Here is a 23725-nt window from a genome sequence, read left to right on the forward strand (position 1 = left end):
AGCAGCAGCCAGAATAAATACATCCGTTCGTTTATCTATGCGGGCGCTTTGCTAAACCGTAGTCGCGTCATAGTAAACTCTCGAAGCTTCGACGCGCTCTTTGCCGAGGGCAGCCAATGAAGTTGCGTCACCGGCCCGTGCCCGCAAAAAGTTGTCGATTGTCGGATTATACACCACAGGTCGAAGCCCATAGCGAAAAGCAGTATCAAGACAGTCATTACTCACCTCCGCACCGTTTCAGGATGAGCTTCGCTGGTCCCATGCCGCTCAAGGCGGTGGCTCCCGTGCGCATCGCCGGCTCGAGGTCCTTCGCCAAATGTCAACGACGATGTATAGCGACGCAGGCCTCGCAAACACAATCGCGGAGACCGTCAATCGCACAGAGGCAACAACCGCACAATGTGCAGTCAATACGAGTACGTAGCATCTGGTTTCCCGCTGTTCCGAGTTGAGTTACTAACACAGCATGCGCAGTTCTTCCACGCCTCTCCCCCGTCCTTCGCCATGGCCGACCCGTATCAAACCCTCGGAGTCGGTAAGAACGCATCCGCCGCGGACATAAAGAAGGCCTACTATGGTATGGCCAAGAAATACCACCCCGATACGAACAAAGACGCCGGTGCGAAAGAGAAGTTTGCCGCCGCACAATCCGCATACGAAATCCTCTCAGACGCCGAAAAGAAGAAGGCCTTTGACTCCTATGGCGCCGGTGCTTTCGATGCGAATGGCGGCTTCAATCCTGGGGCTAGCGCTGGAGGCCCGGGAGGAAACCCGTTCGGAGGAGGAGGCTTCGGTGGGTTTGGCGGCTTCGGTGGCGCCCAAGGTGCGGGCGGATTCCAGGACATCAATTTCGAAGATCTGTTCGGAGCTTTCACAGGTGGACGACGAGGAAGAGGCGGAGGCGGGAGAAGGAATCCGTTTGAAGAAGAGATCATGGTTGGCGACAACATCGAAGTACAGACAAACATCTCGTTCTTGGACGCGGCCAAGGGTGTCAAGAAGGACATACACATTACCCCCATGGCGGAGTGCGGGACATGTAGTGGCAGTGGCTTGAAGCAGGGTGCCAAGAGAGCAGAGTGTAAGAGCTGTGGGGGTACTGGACAGAGAGTAACGAGCATGGGCGGCTTCCATATGAGCGCAACTTGCTCATCCTGTGGTGGATCCGGGTTTGCGATACCCCGGGGCTCGTCTTGTGGCACTTGTGGCGGCGATGGAGCAGTCAAGGAGCGCAAGACCATCACCATTGACATCCCTGGTGGTGTAGAAGACGGTATGCGGTTGCGCGTTAACGGCGAGGGAGACGCACCACTCACGGGCCATGCCATGTCTTCTGGCACCATCCGCGGCCAGAGAGGAGATCTTTACGTCCTCATTCGCGTAGCAGCTGACTCGAAGTTCAAGCGCAATGGTTCGGACATTCTTCATACAGCCACCATCCCCTTCACGACTGCTGTACTGGGAGGAGAGATCAGGGTACCTACCCTCGAAGGTGAAGTCAAGGTCAAGGTCCCCACTGGATCTGGAACAGGTGACCGCGTCACATTGTCTGGCATGGGCATGAAAGTACTCTCCGGCCGACGAGGCGCCAAGGGCGATTTGCGCGTTGAGTTCAAGGTCAACATGCCGAAGTATCTCAGCGTCAACCAGCGGACCATTCTCGAGATGCTGGCAGACGAGATGGGAGACAACAACGCGCAACGCGTCATCAACCCTGGAAAGATGAAGGACCAACATGGCAACAGTGTTGGGAACGATCACTCGAATGAGGGCTTTTTGAAGAGCGCATGGCATAACCTGACTGGGCAACATAAGCACCTGGACCCAGAGGAAAGGCGTAAGGCGGAAGAAGACGAGAAGAAGCGAGGATCTGGCTGAGCCTACGTTCATGATATGAGGACACGTTGTATAATAAGGCGGGCGTACGGGACGACCCATGCGACTCATGTTATCATGTTTGCAGCAAGACGATTGAGAGCATTCAAGGCGCATATGGAGACTGGTTGAGCATGATGTATAGAAGTATTAGTATTTGGCCTCTCGACTCAGGCTTGTAGAATATCACGCTGTTTATGACGCACGAAAAGAAGCCCAAGGTGTTTGCGAATTGAGGCACTCGCTAGCTTCTCCTACCCAATATCGCGGGCGCGTAACCAAGGCGAGACTCTCGGTCTCCTTGCATGGTCATTGGCCGGCGCGAGCCGCACAGCTGGGGTCGGCTTGAACGTCTCGCTGAATTTCCGCGACGGTGTGACAAGCTTGAAGAGTCACATATCGATAGCGGCCTGGCTCGCGTGGCGTGCTGGAGGTGTGATAGGCGAGCGTGGATGAGGAAGTCGCGGCTCTGGTGTTGCTTATGCATGTGCCTGCGTCTTCCCCACCAACATCACTCGCACCCTCCGAGCTCACCGACGACACCAAACATCGTCTGCATTGTTACCACCTGGGCATTTAAGCTTTCGCTGTGCCGCATCACAATCGTTCCCAGGACTCGGATTGACTAGATCGTGCCCCATGCGGCTGCTCACCCGCCAACGATTGACTACGTGAACGAGCTACCCGACCAACGCATCGTCCCGCTGTGCATGTACACTCTCGCGACGTCATCCGCTGCGTGAATGCTCTGCTACTTCGCGAGCAAAGCATCGACATATCTATCCCAGAGTACTAGGCACGCGCATTTGCAGCTACTGTTCTAGCGCGCCATCCGAGGCCCACGACAGCCCACTTCCCACGTTGTCGCCTACGCCATTGTCGCCGATCACCACACCCGCGAGCCCAAGAGCCTCCCCTCGCGGCGATACCTCTACAGAAAGCGCGCCCAGCGGCGGCCTCCCCAGCGCACCCTTCGCCCACCATGACGACGCAAATACCCATGATCTCGGTGCCCATGAAGCAGACCAGCGAGATCGACTGGATAGCCCCGCTGAAGCAGTACATACGCGCCACGTATGGCGACGACCCAGAGCGCTACTCGGAGGAGTGTGGCACGCTGAATCGCTTGCGTCAGGATATGAGAGGCGCTGGCAAGGACAGTGCAGCAGGTCGGGATCTGCTCTACAGATACTACGGGCAGCTGGAACTGCTCGACCTGAGGTTTCCGGTGGATGAGAACCACATCAAAATAAGTTTCACATGGTACGTTGGCAAACAGGAAGGAGCACCGGAGAAGCAGACGGATTAGGCAAGAGTACGCCCAAGACTAACCAGCGTCAGGTTCGACGCCTTTACACACAAACCAACCTCTCAGTACTCCCTCGCATACGAAAAGGCCAGCATCATCTTCAACATCTCAGCCGTCCTATCTTGCCACGCCGCCCACCAGAACCGCCACGAAGATGTTGGGCTCAAAACCACGTACCATTCGTTCCAGGCCTCCGCCGGCATGTTCACCTACATCAACGAGAACTTCCTGCACGCCCCCTCGACCGATCTCAGTCGCGAGACTGTCAAGACTTTGATCGCCATCATGCTGGCACAGGCGCAAGAAGTCTTTCTGGAGAAGCAGATTGCGGACGGCAAGAAGGTCGGCTTGCTGGCAAAACTTGCCAGTCAGGCCGCTTTTCTGTACACACAGGCAACGGAAGGGGCGCAGGAAAACGTTACGAACGCTGTGTTCGAAAAGGTCTGGCTATTGGTTTGCCAGGTGAGAATATCACAGCATTACTTGCTATCAAAACTAACGGTCGCGCAGATCAAATCGCACCACATGGCTTCGCTAGCCCAGTACTATCAAGCTCTGGCTGACGATGACGCCAACATTCACGGCGCAGCCATCTGCAGGCTACAAGTCGCCGAAGCGCATGCCAAAGACGCCAATCGAGCAGCCCACAGCTTCCCCAACAACGCGCCAGCCAACTCGAACCTAACTTCAGAGACTGGAGGCATACTCGCAGAGATGACGAAGAAACACCTAACCAACGTTCAGGAAAAGCTGCTAGAGTTTGGCAAAGACAACGACTTCATCTATCACCAAGGCATTCCGAATGAAGCGGCCTTGACACCAGTGCCCAAGATGCCTGCGGCCAAGGCGATACCCGTCAGCGAGCTATACCAGGGTCAGGACATTCAGAGAATCATCGGGCCAGATATCTTTCAAAAGATTGTACCTCTAGCCGTCACTGAATCGGCTAGTCTCTACGACGAAGAGAAGGCCAAGCTTATACGGGCTGAGAGCGAGCGTGTCGAGGTCGCCAACGACGAGATGGCCGCTAGTCTCGACTATCTCAAGCTACCTGACAGTCTCAATGTGCTGCGAGGAGGCATGGACCAAGATATGATGGTGGATAACGACTTTCGAAAGTGGTGCGAAGAGCTCGCTGGGCATCAATCATTTGGCCCTGCGTTCGAACAACTGGAAAGGGACAAGATTGAGATAATGAACTCTCTCGATGCCAGTATGAAGCAATTAGACATGGAAGAGAGTGTCTGCGAGAAGATGAGGTCCAAGTACGGATCCGAGTGGACACAGCAACCTAGCTCGCGGTTAACCTCGACATTACGAAACGATATCAGAAACTATCGAGGGGCAGTTCAAGAGGCGAGCACCAGCGACGCACAGCTATACAACACGTTTAGGCAATGTGAGGCCGACTTTGACGAGATGCGTTCAGCTGGTGAGACAGATGAAGCCGATGTGTTATATTCCCGGGCTATGGTCAAGGCAGGCGCAAGCAAGGGCAAAAGCCCTAGGCCAATGGAAGGCAACCTTATCGATGATGACATTGACGAGGGTCCGTCAGTCACCGATCAAATAGCAGCCGTCGAGGATATCCTACGGAAGCTGAATCTTGTAAAGAAGGAGAGGACGCAGATACTGAAGGATCTCAAAGACAAGGTACATGGCCGTCGACTTCCCCTCATAACGTATACTGACTGAAACAGGTTCACTCTGACGACATCTCTAACGTACTCATCCTCAACAAGAAAGCCATTGCGAATCAGGAGTCGCAATTGTTCAAAGCTGAGCTGGAGAAGTTCAGACCACATCAAAATCGTATACTGCAAGCCAATCATAAACAAGCTTCGTTCCTGAAAGAGCTGACCCGGACTTACTCCGATCTGCTGAAAGACAAGCGTGTGCGATCTGAGCAGAGCAAATACGAAGCCTTCTCGCGGCAGCGAAACACAGTTATGACGAAGTATCGCAGAGTGTATCAAAGTTTCAATGACCTCGTCGCTGGCTTGATGCGCGCCCAAAGCTTCTACACGGAGATGAAAGACACCGTGCTAAGTCTGCAGAAGAATGTTGAGACGTTCGTTAACAACAGGCGGAGTGAAGGCGGACAGCTACTGTCGAAGATTGAAGAGCGAAACAAGGCACAGGGTGCAGACCAGGAACAACAACGGATGAAAGACCTTATGGAGAGAATGTCCTTGGAGCCTTCGGGTTCGCCGGTATCACAAGGTGGAGGTCGCAAGAAGAGCATACCACCACCACTGTCTTCTACACCGGGCTACCCATCAAGTTCGGGGGCTGGCCATCCTGCTTATAACCCCGCGGCTTCACCACCAGTCACACCGCGCTACCCGATGACCACAGGCCCAGGGCAACAATACATGTCGCCACAGCAGTCCTATGGTCAACCCTCGAGCGGCTACAACCAGCAACCACCTCCGCGTCGAGAGAGCTACCAACAACAATACCCTACACATCAGTCCCAGAACTCTCAGGGCTCCTCGGCTTACAATCCCGCGGTTCACAACCAATACAACCCGGTCTCCCCACCGGCACATCAACAATTCTTCTCCCCGCCACCTGCACAGCATCAGCAGCATCAGCCATGGGGTCAACCCCCTCCAAACCAGCAACAACAATGGGGTGGTACACCTCAGAACAATCTACCACAGGGTTATGTTCCACCGCCACCTCCCCCGGGACCGCCACCGAGTCACAATCAGCAAGATTACAGTCACTTTAGCCAAGGAGGGTATCCGAATGGACCTGGCGGATATGCGAACCAGCAGAGGCCAGCGCAAGGACAGAATGGCAATGACCCATGGGCAGGGTTAAGTGGCTGGAAATAAGGAACATGTAAAGCGAGAGAGAACCTTGTCTTGGCGCAGGTCATTTTCGATTGTTTGACAGTCTCGCTGCGCAGAGTTGGAGTTAGTTTACAGGTTCAGTTCATTCGGCAAGGTCTTCTGAATAGCGGACAGTGGATAACAATTGTGTGTTGCCAAGGCAGGTGTAGATAGTTGGAAACATCAGACATGCGCAATCAGCTTTTGGCATAATTCCACACTGAGACGAAGTCTCGCAATCAATGCTCTGGGTATACTTAGCTCTTTTGCGTGTGCTACTATGCCTTCACTGCGTGTTACAGCTTGACAAGCTATTCGCCCACAAAGTCATACACCATTCTCACCCTCAGTTCCTCGCCTTTGTTGTTGCTGATCTTCACGCGTCTCGTATGTCTCCTCTCTCCATCAACAACCTCGAAACCCCAAAGATGACTAGCCTCCCACTCGCCCTCTTTTTTTCCTTCTGCGTGGATCAATTTCCCGTCGCTATCTCCTTCGATCCAGTCACCCTCGCCCTCATCAACTACGCCCGTCTGCCTCCCCTCTTCAACACTGACCCATTGACTCCTTCCGGCTACCTCACCAAAGAAACCGTCCTTATTGGTACGCCACTCGTAGTCCAACGTGTACTCTTCGGTCGTACCGGGGATTTTTCCGCTTGTGATTGACTGCGCCATCTTGATGTGTTGGTTGTCGGGCTGGCTTATGTTCAGATGGATGGATGCTGCGGTGGCTGTCTTGCGGACTAGGACGTTGACGCCTTGCAGTGCGAGGACTGAGGCAAAGTCATCGGAGCAGGCTTTGTTTAGTTGCCATTTGCCGGAAAGGGACTGTAGAGATTTTTGGGGGGGCGCAGCCATGGTGTGTGATACTCAAGATGGATGATGGGTTCTGAGATGTTCCTCATCGCAGTGAGATGGTCGACTTCGGAAGATGATGCGACGCGCCATTATGGTGTGGGATGGTGTCGTCACCACCTGCATTGCCTAGATTCAGTCTCTTCTAAAACTACTCACCTTGTTTGTTGCGTGTCGACATGTCTGCTGTGCAGACTCGTTTCTACGAAAGACCGTTGCAATTGAGAGGTGTGGATCCCAGTCCGTTGGTATATTGGTGGCGTGTCGAGTTGCACTTCCTTCCCCCATGCGGAGATAACCGCCTCCGCTTCTAGTAAAGCTTCTTTCCGCGACTCTGGTCCTCCCTCACAATAAAGCGCGCGCCGTCGGGTCTGAGACATTTCACCAGCGAACAAATATGACGAAGACGGCCTATTCCAGGATTACCCTGCGTTGCTCCCAACCGTTATGGGCCGGTGTCACAGCAAAAGTGCCCTTGACATCATCTCGGACAATGCGGCATCAGCAAACTCTTCGTAAATGGTCATGCCCGTTACATCGCCCCTTGTTAGAGGGCATACGTACGAGGGAGGAATAAAGGTTGCGAGGTATAGTTGCACTAAAAGTGGCTTTGAGCGGCGATCGTTACCAGGCTAAATGCTGTTGGACGCACAGCGCTGCGGCTGAACACTGACGAGCGAGTTGGCCCTACCACCTACCCACATTGACATCACACCAACAGGCATCATGCAGCGAGGCGCAGGAATACTTATACAGCTTCCAACGCGTCAATTATCGTGGGGCCATCCACCGGCAACTGCATCTTAATCCTGCACATTCAATCTACATATATATCCTTCCAACAGTCGTTGTCTAGTTATCGACTTCTTCAGTAAACATGTTGTTCACTTCAACCACAATCCTCGCTACGGCCTTCTGCTCGCTGGCGTCCGCGCTACCTACGTCGAATACAGTTGCTCGGGCGGGCGGCCCTGCAATTGTACCTATTCCCGCAACCTGTACCGTCACCGACCCTCTGCCCACTGGGTCAAATGCATCTTACATACCGTCGCCGGCTGCCCACGACGACATCCTCTACAGCTCCTACTACCCTTCCTACTCGTCGAATACAACCGCCATGGCACAGCAGTGCCTTCAACAATGTTACGGCTACGGATACCACACAGAGTGCAAGACATCATACTGGGCAGAGAACGTGGTAGTACCGGCAGGGTACTATGGCACAGCTGGCGGACAACTAGAGACGGCCTGTTTGATGTTCAGCAGAGCCTTGACCAGCGACGACTTCGTCGCTGCGCCAGAAGGCCAAGGTACCGGCGCGACGGCCGGTAACATTGCTTGCTGAAGGCATCACCTATGACGACGGAAGTTTGTTTCCACCAAGGCCTGTCGATTAATGAGAAACGATCTGAAACATGACATTTGGGGATTGGCGTTACGTCACGGGATAAACATGAGGACATCGATGCGGAGACGGTTTCACATTTCTACTAGGGAGGGCAACTAATTAATGATCTTAGACTACTACGTAATAATCCTGACACTTTTCGCTCACATCGAGATATCCTCCAAGGCTGTGATGTCACTCTGTGGTTCCTAACATTCACCGACGACTAGAGATTAAGTACTATAGAGAAGGACTCAGTATGGTTCGTTGACAACTTGACCTATGTGGTTAGTCTCTGGATACGATTACCCACTGGTCGCTTCCTCTTTCGGCGAAACCATGAAGTAGCTCATCGATGTGGTCGCTTTGGGAAAGAACGCTTCCGAGCTAACATCTGTTGACAGCATCCGCGTATGGGCCAAAGCCGGTACACCAATACTAGCAGACCCTCAACACCGGAAGCTGTTCTGGACATCAAGTTTGCCGATGTCGTCATTCCCATCCTCAAATTAGTGAGGTGGTATCGTGCGGCAAAACAGCTATTTTTGGGTGATAAGAGTGCGGCGCGATTTCCCGTCGTGCAGGAAATCGAGTGCCGCAATATTCAAGCTTCGCGGGATTGTTCAGTACAAGCTAAGGACTCAATAGATACGAGCTGCTAGTCCACGGTTGCCTCGTCTATTCTTACCTTTTCGCTATTACCGTGTTGCCTGGACATGGCAACATGCAAGGCGCAATTATGGGTGGGGCAAGAGCGATGCGGGAGGGCGAGCGGCGGCGACTTTGGGGTTAGGGTGATGCGCCTCCATCTGTCGCGTGTGAGGGCTTGCATTTACGAGGTCACGCTCGCGTCGCGCTTTAGGTGCATCGTTTGACATTTGCTCTGTGTCATACGCCGGAAGCGCATATTGTTGAAGTCGCGAGCTGGACTTGGTAAGGTAAAGTACAGCTACGTCCCAAGATTATAGTAGTGGGTGGTCAAGGTTTATGGGGCGATATCCTTGCCGGCAACATTTACTTGGTGGGTGACAGTCAAGAAACGCCCTTGGGTTCTCTACAATGATAGACTGATGGTGCAAAGACTTACTGCAACATCCTATCGCTCTGGAGACCAGACTGTAAGAAGATTGTGGTTCCGCGGGCGACTGTGATACACGTGCGTAGGCGTTCACCAAGGTCGAGCACCCGGGTAGACTTTCCGCAACGCCTGATCTGCCCCCAAAACACTATAAACGAGAGACCTCTTCTCCAACCTCAAACTTCACGACGCACATCTGATGGCCATATCAGGAAGTTCTTAACCCGCAAATAGGACAAAACTCTCAATGCCGTCAAATACGTAGCATGCCCAAATCTAGCAGACGGCCACTTCACTGCGGCCGAGAAGTGAGACCACTGGATACGGTCGGCCCCTAGCTTTCCATCCTTCGGGCTATCTGCCACAGCTGACTTTCCCACGATCAACCCCGGGGTGCCACAGTGAGATTTTGGGGCTGGTAAGAGATGAGCATACTCCGATCGGAGTTTCTGCGACGTTCATTGGCGGCATTGCGGAGATGTATAGGTAATTTGGCTGATGCTGACGGGCCGGCTTCCTATATCGGCACTGCAGTTCTTCAATTCGGAAATATGGAGAGCGATTTGGGGCTGTTGTCAGTCACAGGAAGCAAGTATCCGCATGGTCGTATTCATGTACGCTCGTCCATGGCCAAGAATGGGAATCACGCAGGTCCTTGAGGGGCTAAAAGCGCGTAAGCGAAGTCCATCTTACAGTATGGTGGGTACAATTCCGTATTAGGTACTATCTACGATAGATTGGCCGTAGCTTCGTGGGTCTTGACCATGTAGTGAAGGCTGGTATCAACCAGTGGTGATCGTCACACCACGCGTTGGAAAGTAGTTCAGAAATTCTTGGTGAACAGGGTTTTGCAGACGAAAAAGTAAATGTAGCTGGAAGACACCTGTAGGCTAGTGCCCAATGAACGCTGGCTTGAACGCAAAAACAAAATGGGTATAGACAAGAAGCGAAGTTGAAAAGAAGAAAACGCAGTGCCCGAGCATCTTTAGCCAACGAAATGCTAGGATATCTCTGTCTTCACGGGTACCGTACCCTTGAATTCCCCATGTAGTATATCCAGGAGCTTGCGGAGGGTATCCGAATTGCTCCCTCGCCTGCGCGTGACTGTACCCTCATCATCCTCACCCTCCGCGTCGTCGTCCTGTGTAAGAAGCTCGATGGTCTTTCGAAGCTTTTCGTAGGCCGCGTTAAGCTCCGTATGCGATACTTCGAGCTTAGTGTATCTTTCGTTCAAGACCGCAAGCTGCGCTTCAAGATCTCGGGCGTGCTTTTCTTTCCGCTCTCGAAACGCACGTTGAGCGGCACGATTTTGAGCCCTTCGTCGCTGTACAAATGTTAGCCTTAGGTTTTGTTTGTGCGATATAGGATACATACCCCTGAGGTAGTGTGTGTTCGTTCGGTTGGCGCGGGCGTAGGCATAGTCCCGAACGTAGATTCAGCGTGCTGCAGTGGTCGAGGACTGCAGTATGGACTGTCGTGATCGGATCCGAAATCGGAGGGTGTCATTGGCATGGGGTATGATCCAAACTGCATAGGTTCATCGACGATGTGAGGGTAGTAAGCTTGGTGAATAGGTGCAGGAAATTGGTCGTATGTAGATGAGACCTTGAGCAAGTCAATTTTGTAAACTAGGGGAGTTCAACATAAGACTCACAGGCGATCCGCTTAGACTCGGAACTTTGGAGAGATCGGGAGGCATTTCGAATACGGCTGGCTGATGTGTTGGGGCAATGTAGTTTCCCTGTGCCATCCAGTAATCGAATGAGTGAGAATCCATTGTGTGTGATTTGCGATTGCAGATAAGTGATGACGAGAAAGTTGGTAAGTCTTTGCGCAAGGCAGAATGGTGTATAGGAATGAGCGATTGTTCTTCTTGTGATTAAGACTTGTGTTGGAAGCCACTGCTGAGATAATGTGCAAGTGTCGTGTCAGTTCAAGTTGAGATACGTGTGTGGTGGAGATGGCTTACACAACGGTGGGCAAGCTGAGATCTTATACACTGTGCGGACGTCGCGCATGTCTCCTTCGGAACCGCGTCGAGTCACATGAGATGGCGGCCAGTGGCTTGAGCAGGGATATCTGACCATGCAATTATGCCCGCGAACAACCCCAACGGCCATGGTGGACCCTGAAGATGTGGCTTTCAGCGGAATACGTGCAGAAGATAGCTTGAATCGCATGCTCATACAGCTGCTACCGGCACACGCGTCCGAAGCACGGCCCACCAGTGCAGCAAGCACACCAGTTGTTGTTATTCTCGTCTTCGAGTGGTTCCCAGAGTTACACCAGCCATGGCCGCGAGACAGGGGTCTGCATGGAGGCGTACGCTTTACTCTTTCAAGTCTTTGATAAAAAGATTAGTACGCATGCTGAACTAGCTGCAACAATTTGCAGCCAACCAAAACCACGGTATCAAAGTAGTTCGCTGTCGCATTTGGTGACAGTCAGAGAGGTGCCTGGTCTTGTCTTCAAAGAAAACCACCCCACTTGAGGGTTATCGTCCCGCACAAGATGCATGGTAGGGCTGGATCTCCAGAAGTTCGGCAGTCCTTGGCTGTGATGAGGTATCTTGAACGATCCATCGAACAACATCCGTAGTGAGGGGCTCACATACCTCAACGCAGACGCTCTGTATTGCGCTGAGTCTAAGGAACTTGTCTACATGACGACGTCAGAGCGATGCACTGACCCAAAACTACGTTCAGCTGGGCTGTTGAGCCTTCGCTTCCACTGCGAGCCTTGGGCCGAAGTTCGGTCGTAGTGAAGTGTCGTTCGCGCTAACTGGGAACGATGTAAAGTGCATGCAATTCTGTCACCGCTCTTCCTCGCTCGCTGCGAGAATACCGACACAGGGGCTATATTGGCTACCACCGCTATAACCCGCTACCATGTGTATTGCGCCCTTCTGGCGAGAACAACCATGTCAGGCCTTCGCGCATTCGGATGCGCTACGACATTCAGGTGCGACTATGGAAAAGAAATGGCTATTGTGTGCTTCGCTAGCTTGATACACAAGAGCAGAGCGTGAAATGGGCTCCTTCACATGTCTTGTCGTGCATTCGAAGGAAAGCAGGTATTCGCAGGGTCGGCAGGCGATCGGTGAGCGTCGGGTACAGCTGCCTGGGGGTGGCCGAAAAAGAACCCTATGGTGGCAGCACGTGGAACGCTAACTGAGCTGAAAGTCTACCTACGTAAGCGCGCTTGCCATGACTTATCAGTAGCCTTGTCCATGAACATTCCCAAGCGACCACCATCTTACATCAGGGAAACGCTCGGCGACGTAAGGTGATATATACTCACCGTATGCATCCGAGCAGGCTACAGGATGCAGAATACCTATGTCTGCTGCTCGAAACGTTATCGATGCCTTGCGCCAGGCTGTGGAGAGTCTCACCTGGCCGGTATGGTGTGATTCTTACATTGCACGACCCACGTGGAAAGAGACAGCCCTACGGCGTTCTGCTGTGACTACGCTGGACTACTTACCGAAACCAGTAATTCTGCACTTCCAGCGTGGCGGCGCACTAGTGACGTTCGCAAGAGGGACGCACCGGCTCGGGCTGCCGGTCTGGAGCTGCTTTCGCGAAACGAGCCTGTAGGCTGAAGAACCACCGCCCGCCGTCTTACGCATCCACCGGGTCCGCATGGGGCTATTTGGTCTAACCTTGTAGTAGGATTGCCAGCCGATACATTCTCAAGCGAATCGTGTATCTTATCTGATGGTCCTTCTCCCGCCACATTCGCTGCCGTCAAGCATACTCGTTAAAGCCTGCGCCGATTTGGTCTCGGCGCTGCAAGTCATTAGTGTGCCATCCCTAACCGGCAACACAACCTCTCTGCCCCGCTGCTGACACACCTCGTTCTCCGCAACATGAATCCCCAGCTTACACCCTGAACCCATGAAACTTCGAGGCTATCTCACCGGCTAAACGGTCAGTAGCGGGAGAGGAGATCAACCTGAGAGTTGGCGGACATAGGCGAGTTACAACCCGCTTCACTGCATCCGCATCGGGGCACAGCGCACCAAGAAACATACACAACGCTAGACGGAAGTGTCGAATGTTAATGCAAATACTCTGCATTATCTACACAGGATAGATGAGGCTGTCCAGTAGCAACGTTGGTTTGCCATGTTTCGCTCATTCCAAATACCATAGGACGTGTGACATACAATTAGACGGCCTCTGTACCACATCCCCGTTCCAATGCTATGGATTTGGATCAGCTAACCCAGTTCAACTCACCTTCTCACTTTCGAGCCATCTATCACGGTCCCAAAGCGTAGTAGCGCAGAACGCACGTCAGGGTCCAGCACTTGTAGATCCTGGCGGACACTAACAGCCCTACGACAACTATCGCTGCTTTAGATCCGCCGCCTTACCAGATCTCACCGTTCAGATCTATCGTACGATTTATAGCCATTATCATGCAATGCTCAACAAGTGACGGGGAAGACAGATGATCGCCGCCTGCAGCACATCTGCCCATCTATCATCTAGAAAGAGCTTTTGATAATGTACCAGTAGCATCATGTACGTTGATACCTGCAACAGTCTGGAAACATGCATACGCTCCATCTCGTCGTTTGACAAGGGCCGGTTATCAGAGATGCTCTTTACTCAACACAAGCACAAATCAAATGGTTAGCTTTATGCGACATTACGCATACTAGCGACTCCTCTTACTATCCATCTTGATACCTACAGTCTTGAGTCAAAGCGGGTCCAAACTACCACCGATTGACACCACTGCCACAATGCTGACTGCATACCCGTATCGCGTAAGCCGTCCAGCACCAATCATATTACAGCCTGCACGCTTCGGACCCGATCCAAGACCGTTCCCTTTCCAGAGCTCAACGGACATGGTCTCGCATGTGTCAGTGCGTCTTCTACGGGCCTTCTAGAAGGTGACTGTACCTCAGCTTCGACGTTGCGCAAGTCTTGGGGGAAGTCTGTGCACCGGGGCTTCATTGCGATTCGATGGAGGGCTGCAGATACGAAGTGTTGGTACGAGAAGCTTGGTGATGCTTCGCTAGCAGTGCTTCTGATTAACGAAGTCGCCGTGATCGCTCGATGACTACAAAGCTTGTACACCTACCTAATACCTCATCTGTTCCTGGATCGGAGGTGATGTCACTGAGTGCAGACCTTCACGCTACGTCACTGCTATGAGGCAGCGCTAGATACACTGGCTTATGTGATATACACCTTCCCACTCTTCATTCATCTTTGTACTCCTCAACAACTAGCAAGAGTCTGACTGACAGCTTGTGACTTCGTGCCCACGCTTGACATTCATCTTAGCATGCAACGACGAGCATGTTGCTATTTCAGAAGATTCAAGTATAGTTCAGGTGTGGAAAGCAAGGTCTTGGAAAACAAGGGTATATTTTCACATCTAGATGCTATATCTAAACGCTTTGCTCTTGGAACAGCTCTTCCGTTGTATGTACTGTTCCTCCTAAAACACATAAGAAGGGATAGGACACGTCACGACACGTTGCACGAAATAGCTTCGGTTAGCAAAAGATGGCTATGGATGGGGTATCAACATCAGGGCGTTTACGCAGTGCATGGTGCCATCAACCTGTGCGAGCCTCGCAATCATAAGCGAAGCATCACAACAGGACGAGTGGGCGCGGAGGTATAGGTGAGATATCGTGTGCCGTGAAAGGGAGTAGGTGCATGGAGCAGAAGTTGACCGATGGGAGGCTTGGGCGCAAGGTCTAAATCCGGCGATGGGTTGCAGTGGAACCAGGCGGATGATGGTGTTCTTTGGGATGTTTTGCTAGGGCCAATGCTGCGTAGGTTGGTCGCTGTGGAAGTCCAAATCCGGCGAGGGCTGCGTGGTCCGGATGTCGCATGGAAACCAATGTAGAGTGGTCGCAACGGCTTGCTGCTTGGAACTGGTTGTCGCAAGGCGAGTCGACAACTGCTTCGGATAGAGTCGCTCGTGTTGCAATGGGGCTTACCTTCACATTTCACCTCGACACCACTCATCTCCATGTGGGTCATTGAAGTTGAACATCTTGGTGTTCGAGTACTATAGATCATTAGCAGGTAGATGTCCCAAACTCCTCCCATTTTGGGTCGCTATAACGCCATATCGCTATGCATGACAGAAAATATTAGAATGTATACTTTAGAGTGTCCAAAGACCGCTGCGTCGTTTGCCCATGGGGTAGACCAGAAGGGCAGCCATGAACAACCCGACAGTGATGCCGATAGCAATCTGGATCATGGACGCAGCGACATTGAAGACAATGGCATTGAGGCTGTCGGTCGTGGTCTGCGCTACGTTAGTGATGTTTTCGTAGCGAGATGAAGGATTGCTGACGTCGGTCGATGTCTCTGCGCCCTTGATCAGAGCTGATGCTGTTCGTAGGGCAGAGTTGATACTGCCACTCGACGCAAGAGAGCCCGGAACTTGGACGTATACTGCGGGTAGGAGGACAGCAGCTGCAACTCCATGACGTAATCGGCTGTACAAGTTTGCCAACACGCCGATAGTGAAGGCGCCAAATGTATAGGCGATGGGGGCAGATGAGGAAAATTTCAGGCCAGCGTAGAAGTTGACAATGTAGCCAGCAAACGCGATGGTTATCATAGCCGGCATCTGCTTGTACTTGGCCTGTACCGTGAATGTCGTGAAGAAGACGTAGAGAGGGACCATGAGAAAGTTCCAGTATGGGTTCATTGGATCCTGGCACTGGGTCGAGTTGGTGGCGTTTGAGTCTATCGCACCATAGATAGCTGTGCCGACAGTGATGCCGTATCCGAGAAAGAGCGAGTAGATGATGGCAAAAACGAGGCGGATAGATCCCGGTACGATAGCACGAGACTGGAGCTCCAGGGCCGAGCTGAGCACCAACCATCCGGGAAGGATTAGAGCGATGGCGCTCTGTGCAATAGCCGAGAAACAGAAGAGGTTCCCGTTGTTGATGCTACCAAACGCTCGCGCAAGGAAGCTCATGAGAATAGTCGCAGTGATTTCGAAGACAGTACTGTATGTCTTGGACAGCGGAGCGATGACAAGCTGGAGCAGCCCGAGGACAATGCCGAGAACGAAGATGACGGGCATGTCGATGGGGCGGGCCTTGAAGAAGCAAGAGACTGCCGCACTGGCAAGACCGTACATGAGGACAGTCAGCCAACGTGGATGGCGATCCTTTGCGTTGATGACCTCGTCCAAGCGGGCAAGAGCCTCGTCCAAGCTGATGACGTCGTGCAAAACCTCCTTGTAGATGTCGTGAGTGTCCTTCAGCTTGCCGAGGTTGACGCCTTGATCGGTGCGAACGATCTTGACTTCAGCGGTATGGGTCATGCTGTCATCGAAGGAGATGATCATGCACCCAGGGATGTAGAGGAATTGGGAGTTGATCTCAAGGACCTTGGCCGTTGTCGCAAGGTACTCTTCGAGGCGATGTGTGGGTGCGCCAAAGAGCATGAGAGCGCGGCACATGCGGATGATGTACTGCTGTCGCTTGAGGATGTTTGCAACGTGTATCTTGATTCTGGCATCCTGGTCTTCTTTTGGCTTCAACACCTTGGCAATGATTCCTCCACTGCTGCTGCGCTTGTGATGGCGCGGGCGCATAGCGACGTCTTTCTTGTCATCCTTGGGGTTCGCCAGCTTGGCCGAAGCGCCAACGAGAGTCGCCAGCGTCTCTGTTGACTGCATTGGCTTGTTTGCGTTGTACCATTTCTTCTTCGAGGGGGTGCTGGGTCCTGAAGAAGAGCCAGGTCGCGACCTCTGTGTGGGTGATGTCTCGCTGGCTTCGGAGGATGTATCGGTATAGCCGCGCACCGGTTGCTTATAGGCTTGCAGGAGCTGGTAGAAGATGCCGCCGTTGGTGTTGCCGGTGACAGTGTAGGCGCCCTCGGGATCCACTTCGCTCACCGGCGGCGCGTTGTGGCTTTGCTGGCCGGTGTGGTATGCATTCCAGAGCTCTTCGGCGTCGGTGGTGTGCTCGTTGGTGGTGATTTCATTCGACCCGGATTCGCTGATGCGGGTGTAGCTCTGGACGTGTTCTAGGGGCGCAGGGACTTCGACGTTGGCCGAGCTGTTGAACCTGACCCGCGTCTTGCCGGTTGCTTGCTCGGGCTGCATCGAGGGCGAGGGGTACGTGGGCGGCATCTGCTGCATCTCGTGCGAGTCGACGTGCGTGTGCTCCGACGAGTTGGTGGTCGAGGGCTCCATTGCGGCGGATGCTGCGTAGGAGAGGGAAGCGCTGTGCGGTTGCTGTGCTTATGGAAAAAGAAGAAGAAGAGATGAGGACGACCGCCACGTTGGAGGCGCCATGAGACTTTGAGTACTCCGGCTACGAAGGTCCGGCACTTTGCTGTGCGTAATAGTCCTCGGACCGCAACCCAAAATACATTTGCGTTCGGTCGCGACCTGGCTGTGGATCCGAAACACAAGGCCGGCGGGTAGAAGCGATCAAAGGGGTCGCCGAAACGGGAAGCAAAGTTGCAAACTGGAGCCCAAACGCGTCGTGACTGTGTGAGCCATGATGCAACGCCAACGTGCGAGAGCTGCGAATGTGTCAAGGAATCGCTGCCATTGGCCCGTTAGCTGACTAGACCACGCCCGCTCTATCCGTGCCATCTTTGAAATATGGATCTTTGCATCAGGTGCTAAAGCATGGCGCGCATCCCCGACTCAACATGTCAATCCCCATGGGGCGTGCGCATAAGCGTGCACTCAATTCCTCTGTTCTTTGGTGGTGCGTCGAGTCATGGTGGCTGAAAATTTATCGTCGTTTGACGAATGCGAGGTTGTGCGAATGCGACATTGGCTTCAGCCCATGTTTGAGCTAGCAGCACCATCCGGTATATACCTTCATGTGCTGGCATACACCTCGTTTGCAATCTTCACAAGCAAGTGCCCGCTGTCGCTCATCAAGTTCCCACCATGACGCGTGTCGGGTTCATGAGCCGCGACCATCCATGACACTTCCTTTGTACCTTCCAGGGATACATTAACATCGTCACTCGCTCTCCCGCTGAGCCGACGCAAGAAGCTTGCTTGTAGCATACAGTCACCGCGCCTTTGCAAGGTGGCACCGGCGTCGCCAGGCATCATTGGAAGCAGACTCACGCCAGCTTACGCCAAGGCCTAGGTGACATGTTCCAAGGTTGGCTAAGGGAACGAATCAACTCACAGTGGAATGTGAGAATAGGTGAGCTGGTTGCGGTCATGTCGCTGCCAGAGTAGTCAGACTCCAGCATGCACGCCCTATAAGCAACATGTCAGTGTAGATTCCTTCTTCCCCGCCTACAGTGAAGACTAGTCATTACATTTGTGTAAATGCTCCAATCACGCTTTTTCGATATCAGTTGCATCAATAAACCACGACAATGGACCAGTCGCGAAAGACATGCGTAACGTACGTGGCTGCCGACTGCGGCTCCATCATACCAGGGAAGTCCAGGGCGGCTGCGGCTTTCAAAACGGTCGACATATACCGCAGACTGGTCGAAGCGGGCGTAAACGTTATTGACATCGACCCAAGTCAATTCCCCGACAGCGATGGCCCGGCCCCGGGACCGGACGTGCTCGACGGAGAGGTGACCTACAAGCCCAGCCCCTTCGTACCAGGCAATATCCGCAATAGGACGGGTAATCTGGAGCTCCTTCGCAGAGTGCGAAAGAAGATGACCGTGAACTTCCAGGCGGAGCCCAGAGCATTTCAGCTAGTTCTTGGGGGCGAGTGCTGCATGCTGCCAGCCATCCTTTCCTCTGTCAAGAAAGAGTACCACGACTCTACTATGGGTCTTGTCTATATCGACGCGGACACTGATCTGCACTCACCTTTGGACGACGATTGGATGGGCTATTTTGCAAGCATGGTGAGCAAACTTCAGACGCAAGATGAACGTGAGCCAAACACTGACTTCGTACACCAATCTGCAGACGATGACGCAGCTCATGGCGCGGCCCGGGGCAATTAGTGACGAATCAGAAGGCACACTGGACCCTGTACTCGCTCGTGAGAAGCTCTGCGACAGTAACAATACAGTTTTCTTTGGCACAAACCTTCCCCACCCGGGGAACAGGCCGAAGCACCTAGCACATCTGAACGACGAGCACTTCAAAGTTATCTCGTCAGAAGCGGTGGCAAACCATCCGGAAGGACGTGCAAACGAAGCATTGGAGCACCTTGAGCAGAACAAGGTTGAGGCTATCTGGGTGCATCTTGATGTTGACTCCATTGATCCAGGCGAGTTCCCATTGGCAAACGTCCCAAACTTTACAGGTGTGGCATTTCAGACGATGATGCAAGCCCTGACAGTACTCATGGCTAGCACCAATGTCGTTGGACTGTCCATCGCAGAGGTCAATCCAGATCATGATCCTGACCTGGCCATGACGACGATGCTAACCAAAGAGATCGTGAGTATGCTTGCGAGAAGGGAACTGGGTCACTCATTTTGAACGGTCTGGAAATACGGCCTGAGCACACGAGACCTGGACGTAGGCTGGAAACAAGCGGGTAGGACCATTCATCTTCATAGCAATTCGGCGACTATCATTACTGGTACCATCTATCGCTTGGGCTCGTACACAAAAGCGACCTCCTCGTACATGTCCCCATTAACTACCAACCTGATTCTACCCCTCTCTATGAAGCCCGCTTTCTGATAAAACGTCTGCGCAGCTTCAACGGTACTATCCAAGTACACAGGCACCCCTTCCTTCTCGCACAAGTCCATGCCCCAACGCAGTAGCAAGGTACCAATACCCATTCGAGAATAATCAGGTGATACAGCGAGCCACATAAGATCTAGACCTCCAATTAGTCCGCATCTCAGGTCATGCAGAAGCACGTAACACCACCTACCATAATGCGGCGTATGCCCAATGACTTCCTCCACAGTCTTTCCAGCGGCCGCTAACCAAGGCTTCAACACATTCCAATCAGTGCCCTCCGGCAACTTCCAAGTTGGTAGTTTCCAGTCCTGCTCTTCGGCCTTGATCGGATGGCACCACACGGCATAGCCTACAGTCTTACCTTGCTCTTCCCTCACTTCAGCCTCGTCCGTGTGTTTAGCGACTAGGACTGTAATTTTGGGCTCCTTCATGTCAGCTAAGATTTTTTCTTCGACGCAGCCCTGAAGTGCTGCCCATATAGCAGGGGTGGGGTAGATGGCTCGCATGAGGGCGTTGGGGCTGAACGCTTGGACATGTAGGGCGGCGATGTCGACTGCATCTTTGGGCTGGGCTGGGGATATGGACACGGGCATTGTGGTTGATGTTTGGGCTCAAGAAACGATGCTTCTGGGTCAGGGTTTAGGGGGGCGATGCACAAGGTCGTAGCGTGCATATGTGAACGTGGTCAAGTTGGATTTGATGGCTGAGGCTGGAGGGGTCACATGGTTTTTGTCAGCCTCGTGTGACGTATTTTGATGGATCTAGAAGCAAAACAATTAGAGCAAGCACAAACAAAATGCAGTGGTTTGGCCCAATCTTGCTGACCAAGTTTGCCCGGGCAGGGGAAGAGAGTCGTGTGTAGTCCGTGGTGCGCTAGCACACAGGTTTCTACCTTGCCCCTGCTCTGTTCTCATATCTGTGCGCATCGGGAAGGCCCGTTTGAGGATGGAAAAACAAATTGCATGTTGGCTGACACGAACTGCCTGTTCAACAGCGAGAATTTAAAGGTTTGGTTGGAGGGATGTATGGCTACTCGACCACCAGAGCCCATTGCGAAGAGCTGTGAGATTTGTCTTCACCACCACCGCGCGCCAAAAATCTTGGGCGCAACCTTGTCCTTCTTGTTCTCGGAAATCAGATCGATCCTCTGATGACCCTTTACATCCACAGCAAGCGTCTCGTAGTCGTAGTCATTTTGACTTGGTCTCTTGGTCAAATGTACATGTACCACGCCCTGTCCCAACGGCCCCTCGACAAAGAATCTGAAGCGCAGATGCTCAGTGCCCCACTTGTCAGTCTCTTCGGTACTGCTGAGGTAGCGATTGCGCGCCCATCGCGACCAAGAGCCTTCACCAAAAGCTGCAATTTCGGCGCCTGGACCCAGTAGTTTTTGACATCGGGGGTCCTGACGTATAAGTGTCGTTGCGCGGTTGAAGTAGGCAGTCTTGGAGGAGGGACTGAAGACATCGGAGAACAGGAAGTAGCCCACGCCGCCCTGGTAGAGTGGTTAGCCTTGCGCTTCCAAAAGTGGACTCGGTGAGGGGAAGCTGTACAGTTGCTACTATGCCCACCAGGACCACTACAAAGTTGAAGCTCTGCTGGGTGGTCCGCACTGCCTTTTCGCCCGGTGACAGATCAGACCATCGGACTTGGCCGGTGTCGCCGGTCAAAGAAATCGACTTCCTTTGCGGTTTTGGCGTCGGACTGCTCGTCGACGTATGTGTGGCTTGTGCATGGTGGGTGGTGGAGAAGGCGATGCGCCCGATGTGCGCTCTGCGATTTGAGGCCCGGATGCGCGGTAAGACGAATGTTGGTCGAATGAGCGCGATGGCTTCAGTGGGCTTGTATGCGGCGGCCATTGTGACTATGCGTGCGAGTGAAGGGTGCAGTTGAAGGCATGCGATGTGATGCGATCCAAGGATGCGGAGCGGAGCTCGTGTGACGCCGGGCTTGAGGTCGACGCAGCCGCGGCCCGGTTCCTGCATCGGTCCCTACTTTTGGCATCGACACCGCACGCTCTATCAACCTCCCGACCCAGCATTCGCTCTTTGAGCACAAGCCCACGCTATCTGCAGAGACGAGCGCACTGGTGAAAGTGCAGCCCAGCGAGCATGAGCGCAAATAAGAAGAGCAGCCTTACGGGCTATCTCCCAGATATCCTCATGGCAGCTGCAGCAGTACGTCTATATCCACCAACGCGCCACAGTCTCCCCACACCCACTGTGCCCCTCACTGCCTTGCCGACTACATGCTCATATCCCCGTAGCCACTAATAGCCTACTTCGTAATTCGCAACCTCCTCACACGCCTCGACCCGGAAGCTCAACAAAAAGAAGAGGCCCGCGCCAAAGCCTCAGCCGCCACACGTAAACTCGACGCCATCCTTACAAGCAAGCGGCGGAAAAGCTACGGCGAATACGACAGTGAAGATGAGGAAGACACAGAATCGAGGCACAGACGGCCCAGGATACAGGATCTCAATTTGAATACCTACGAGCAGACGATTGCCATGGAGGTGGTTGCGCCCGAGGAGATTCCCGTGAGCTTCGAGGGTACGTCACAAACTCGTCCGGGCTTGAGCCATGGGCTGTGGAATCATGCGCATGAGTGCGCGCGAATTGGCCTACTGGAAGCCTGGGTCGCAATGCAACGCTGACACATTCCAGACATTGGCGGCCTCGACTCTATCATTGAGGAGCTCAAAGAATCCGTCATCTACCCTCTGACCATGCCCCACCTCTACTCGCACTCTTCCTCGCTCCTCAGCGCACCCAGCGGTGTCCTCCTCTATGGCCCTCCTGGCTGCGGAAAGACTATGCTCGCAAAAGCCCTCGCACACGAATCCGGCGCCTGCTTCATCAACCTACACATCTCGACGTTAACGGAGAAATGGTACGGCGACAGCAACAAGCTCGTCAACGCCGTCTTCAGTCTGGCGAGGAAGCTACAACCAAGTATCGTCTTCATCGACGAGATTGACGCAGTCTTGGGACAGAGAAGAAGTGGAGAACACGAGGCCAGCGGAATGGTGAAAGCTGAGTACGTCTCAATACCGTCCCACCCCAATTGCGACGAAAGTAGGACTAACAACTCCTAGATTTATGACCCACTGGGACGGCCTCGCATCCAGCACCTCCTCCGGCACATCGACCCCCCAGAGAATTTGCATCCTCGGCGCCACGAACCGCATCCAAGATATCGACGAAGCCATTCTCCGCCGCATGCCCAAGAAGTTCCCCGTCGCACTCCCTTCAGCCACACAGCGTCACAACATCTTCTCTCTGATCCTACGCGGAACCAAAATCGACCACCAGAACTTTGACCTAAACTACCTAGTCCGCGTCTCGGCTGGCATGAGCGGTTCGGACATCAAGGAGGCGTGTAGAGATGCGGCCATGGGGCCAGTGCGGGAGTACATCAGGAGAAAGAAGGCAGACGGCACGCTGAGGAGCAGTAAAGGAATGTCGCAGGGCGATGTCCGTGGACTGAGGACAGAAGACTTCTTCGGTCGGGGAAAGGGGCTGCGCGAGATGGAGACAGTGGACGATACACGCGAGGAAATGAATGCGCGCGTACGAAGTCAAGTTCACACCACTTCCGAAGAATCGGAGGAAGCGAGCAGCAGCGACAGCACAGCTAGTGGTGAGGAGAGATTCCGCGACTCGGCATACCAGGGCGCGACCAACGAGGCTGTCGTACAGTAATGACAACGCTGCCATTGAA

The 23725-nt window shown here is 53.3% G+C and overlaps 9 protein-coding genes across 9 annotated transcripts; 4 read left to right on the forward strand and 5 right to left on the reverse strand.

Annotated features, from left to right (window-relative positions):
• Window positions 1-242: 242 nt before the first annotated feature.
• J4E83_004487 (uncharacterized protein) lies at window positions 243-1878 on the forward strand (the record flags this gene model as incomplete). The annotated part of the gene is made up of 2 exons (XM_049331416.1): window positions 243-416; window positions 475-1878. The coding sequence occupies 2 exons, from the start codon at window positions 243-245 to the stop codon at window positions 1876-1878; spliced, it is 1578 nt and encodes a 525-aa protein (XP_049189190.1).
• Window positions 1879-2857: 979 nt separating this feature from the next.
• On the forward strand, window positions 2858-6027 carry J4E83_004488 (uncharacterized protein; the record flags this gene model as incomplete). Its single annotated transcript, XM_049331417.1, has 4 exons — window positions 2858-3138; window positions 3217-3646; window positions 3695-4837; window positions 4885-6027. The coding sequence occupies 4 exons, from the start codon at window positions 2858-2860 to the stop codon at window positions 6025-6027; spliced, it is 2997 nt and encodes a 998-aa protein (XP_049189191.1).
• Window positions 6028-6335: 308 nt separating this feature from the next.
• Window positions 6336-6884, reverse strand: J4E83_004489 (uncharacterized protein; the record flags this gene model as incomplete). Its single annotated transcript, XM_049331418.1, has 1 exon — window positions 6336-6884. The coding sequence occupies one exon, from the start codon at window positions 6882-6884 to the stop codon at window positions 6336-6338; it is 549 nt and encodes a 182-aa protein (XP_049189192.1).
• Window positions 6885-10346: 3462 nt separating this feature from the next.
• On the reverse strand, window positions 10347-11123 carry J4E83_004490 (uncharacterized protein; the record flags this gene model as incomplete). The annotated part of the gene is made up of 3 exons (XM_049331419.1): window positions 10347-10670; window positions 10721-10951; window positions 11001-11123. The coding sequence occupies 3 exons, from the start codon at window positions 11121-11123 to the stop codon at window positions 10347-10349; spliced, it is 678 nt and encodes a 225-aa protein (XP_049189193.1).
• Window positions 11124-15490: 4367 nt separating this feature from the next.
• On the reverse strand, window positions 15491-17548 carry J4E83_004491 (uncharacterized protein; the record flags this gene model as incomplete). The annotated part of the gene is made up of 2 exons (XM_049331420.1): window positions 15491-15637; window positions 15686-17548. The coding sequence occupies 2 exons, from the start codon at window positions 17546-17548 to the stop codon at window positions 15491-15493; spliced, it is 2010 nt and encodes a 669-aa protein (XP_049189194.1).
• Window positions 17549-18708: 1160 nt separating this feature from the next.
• On the forward strand, window positions 18709-19786 carry J4E83_004492 (uncharacterized protein; the record flags this gene model as incomplete). Its single annotated transcript, XM_049331421.1, has 2 exons — window positions 18709-19200; window positions 19265-19786. 2 exons carry the CDS (start codon window positions 18709-18711, stop codon window positions 19784-19786), a joined length of 1014 nt encoding a protein of 337 aa, XP_049189195.1.
• A 110-nt stretch (window positions 19787-19896) lies between these two features.
• Window positions 19897-20595, reverse strand: J4E83_004493 (uncharacterized protein; the record flags this gene model as incomplete). Its single annotated transcript, XM_049331422.1, has 1 exon — window positions 19897-20595. The coding sequence occupies one exon, from the start codon at window positions 20593-20595 to the stop codon at window positions 19897-19899; it is 699 nt and encodes a 232-aa protein (XP_049189196.1).
• A 482-nt stretch (window positions 20596-21077) lies between these two features.
• Window positions 21078-21861, reverse strand: J4E83_004494 (uncharacterized protein; the record flags this gene model as incomplete). Its single annotated transcript, XM_049331423.1, has 2 exons — window positions 21078-21497; window positions 21556-21861. 2 exons carry the CDS (start codon window positions 21859-21861, stop codon window positions 21078-21080), a joined length of 726 nt encoding a protein of 241 aa, XP_049189197.1.
• Window positions 21862-22113: 252 nt separating this feature from the next.
• J4E83_004495 (uncharacterized protein) lies at window positions 22114-23706 on the forward strand (the record flags this gene model as incomplete). The annotated part of the gene is made up of 4 exons (XM_049331424.1): window positions 22114-22179; window positions 22269-22554; window positions 22669-23041; window positions 23100-23706. 4 exons carry the CDS (start codon window positions 22114-22116, stop codon window positions 23704-23706), a joined length of 1332 nt encoding a protein of 443 aa, XP_049189198.1.
• Window positions 23707-23725: the final 19 nt, after the last annotated feature.

This window comes from Alternaria metachromatica (genome assembly GCF_023757995.1).
Source record: "Alternaria metachromatica strain BMP 0045 chromosome Unknown scaffold_8, whole genome shotgun sequence".
NCBI classification, from domain to species: Eukaryota; Fungi; Ascomycota; class Dothideomycetes; order Pleosporales; family Pleosporaceae; genus Alternaria; species Alternaria metachromatica.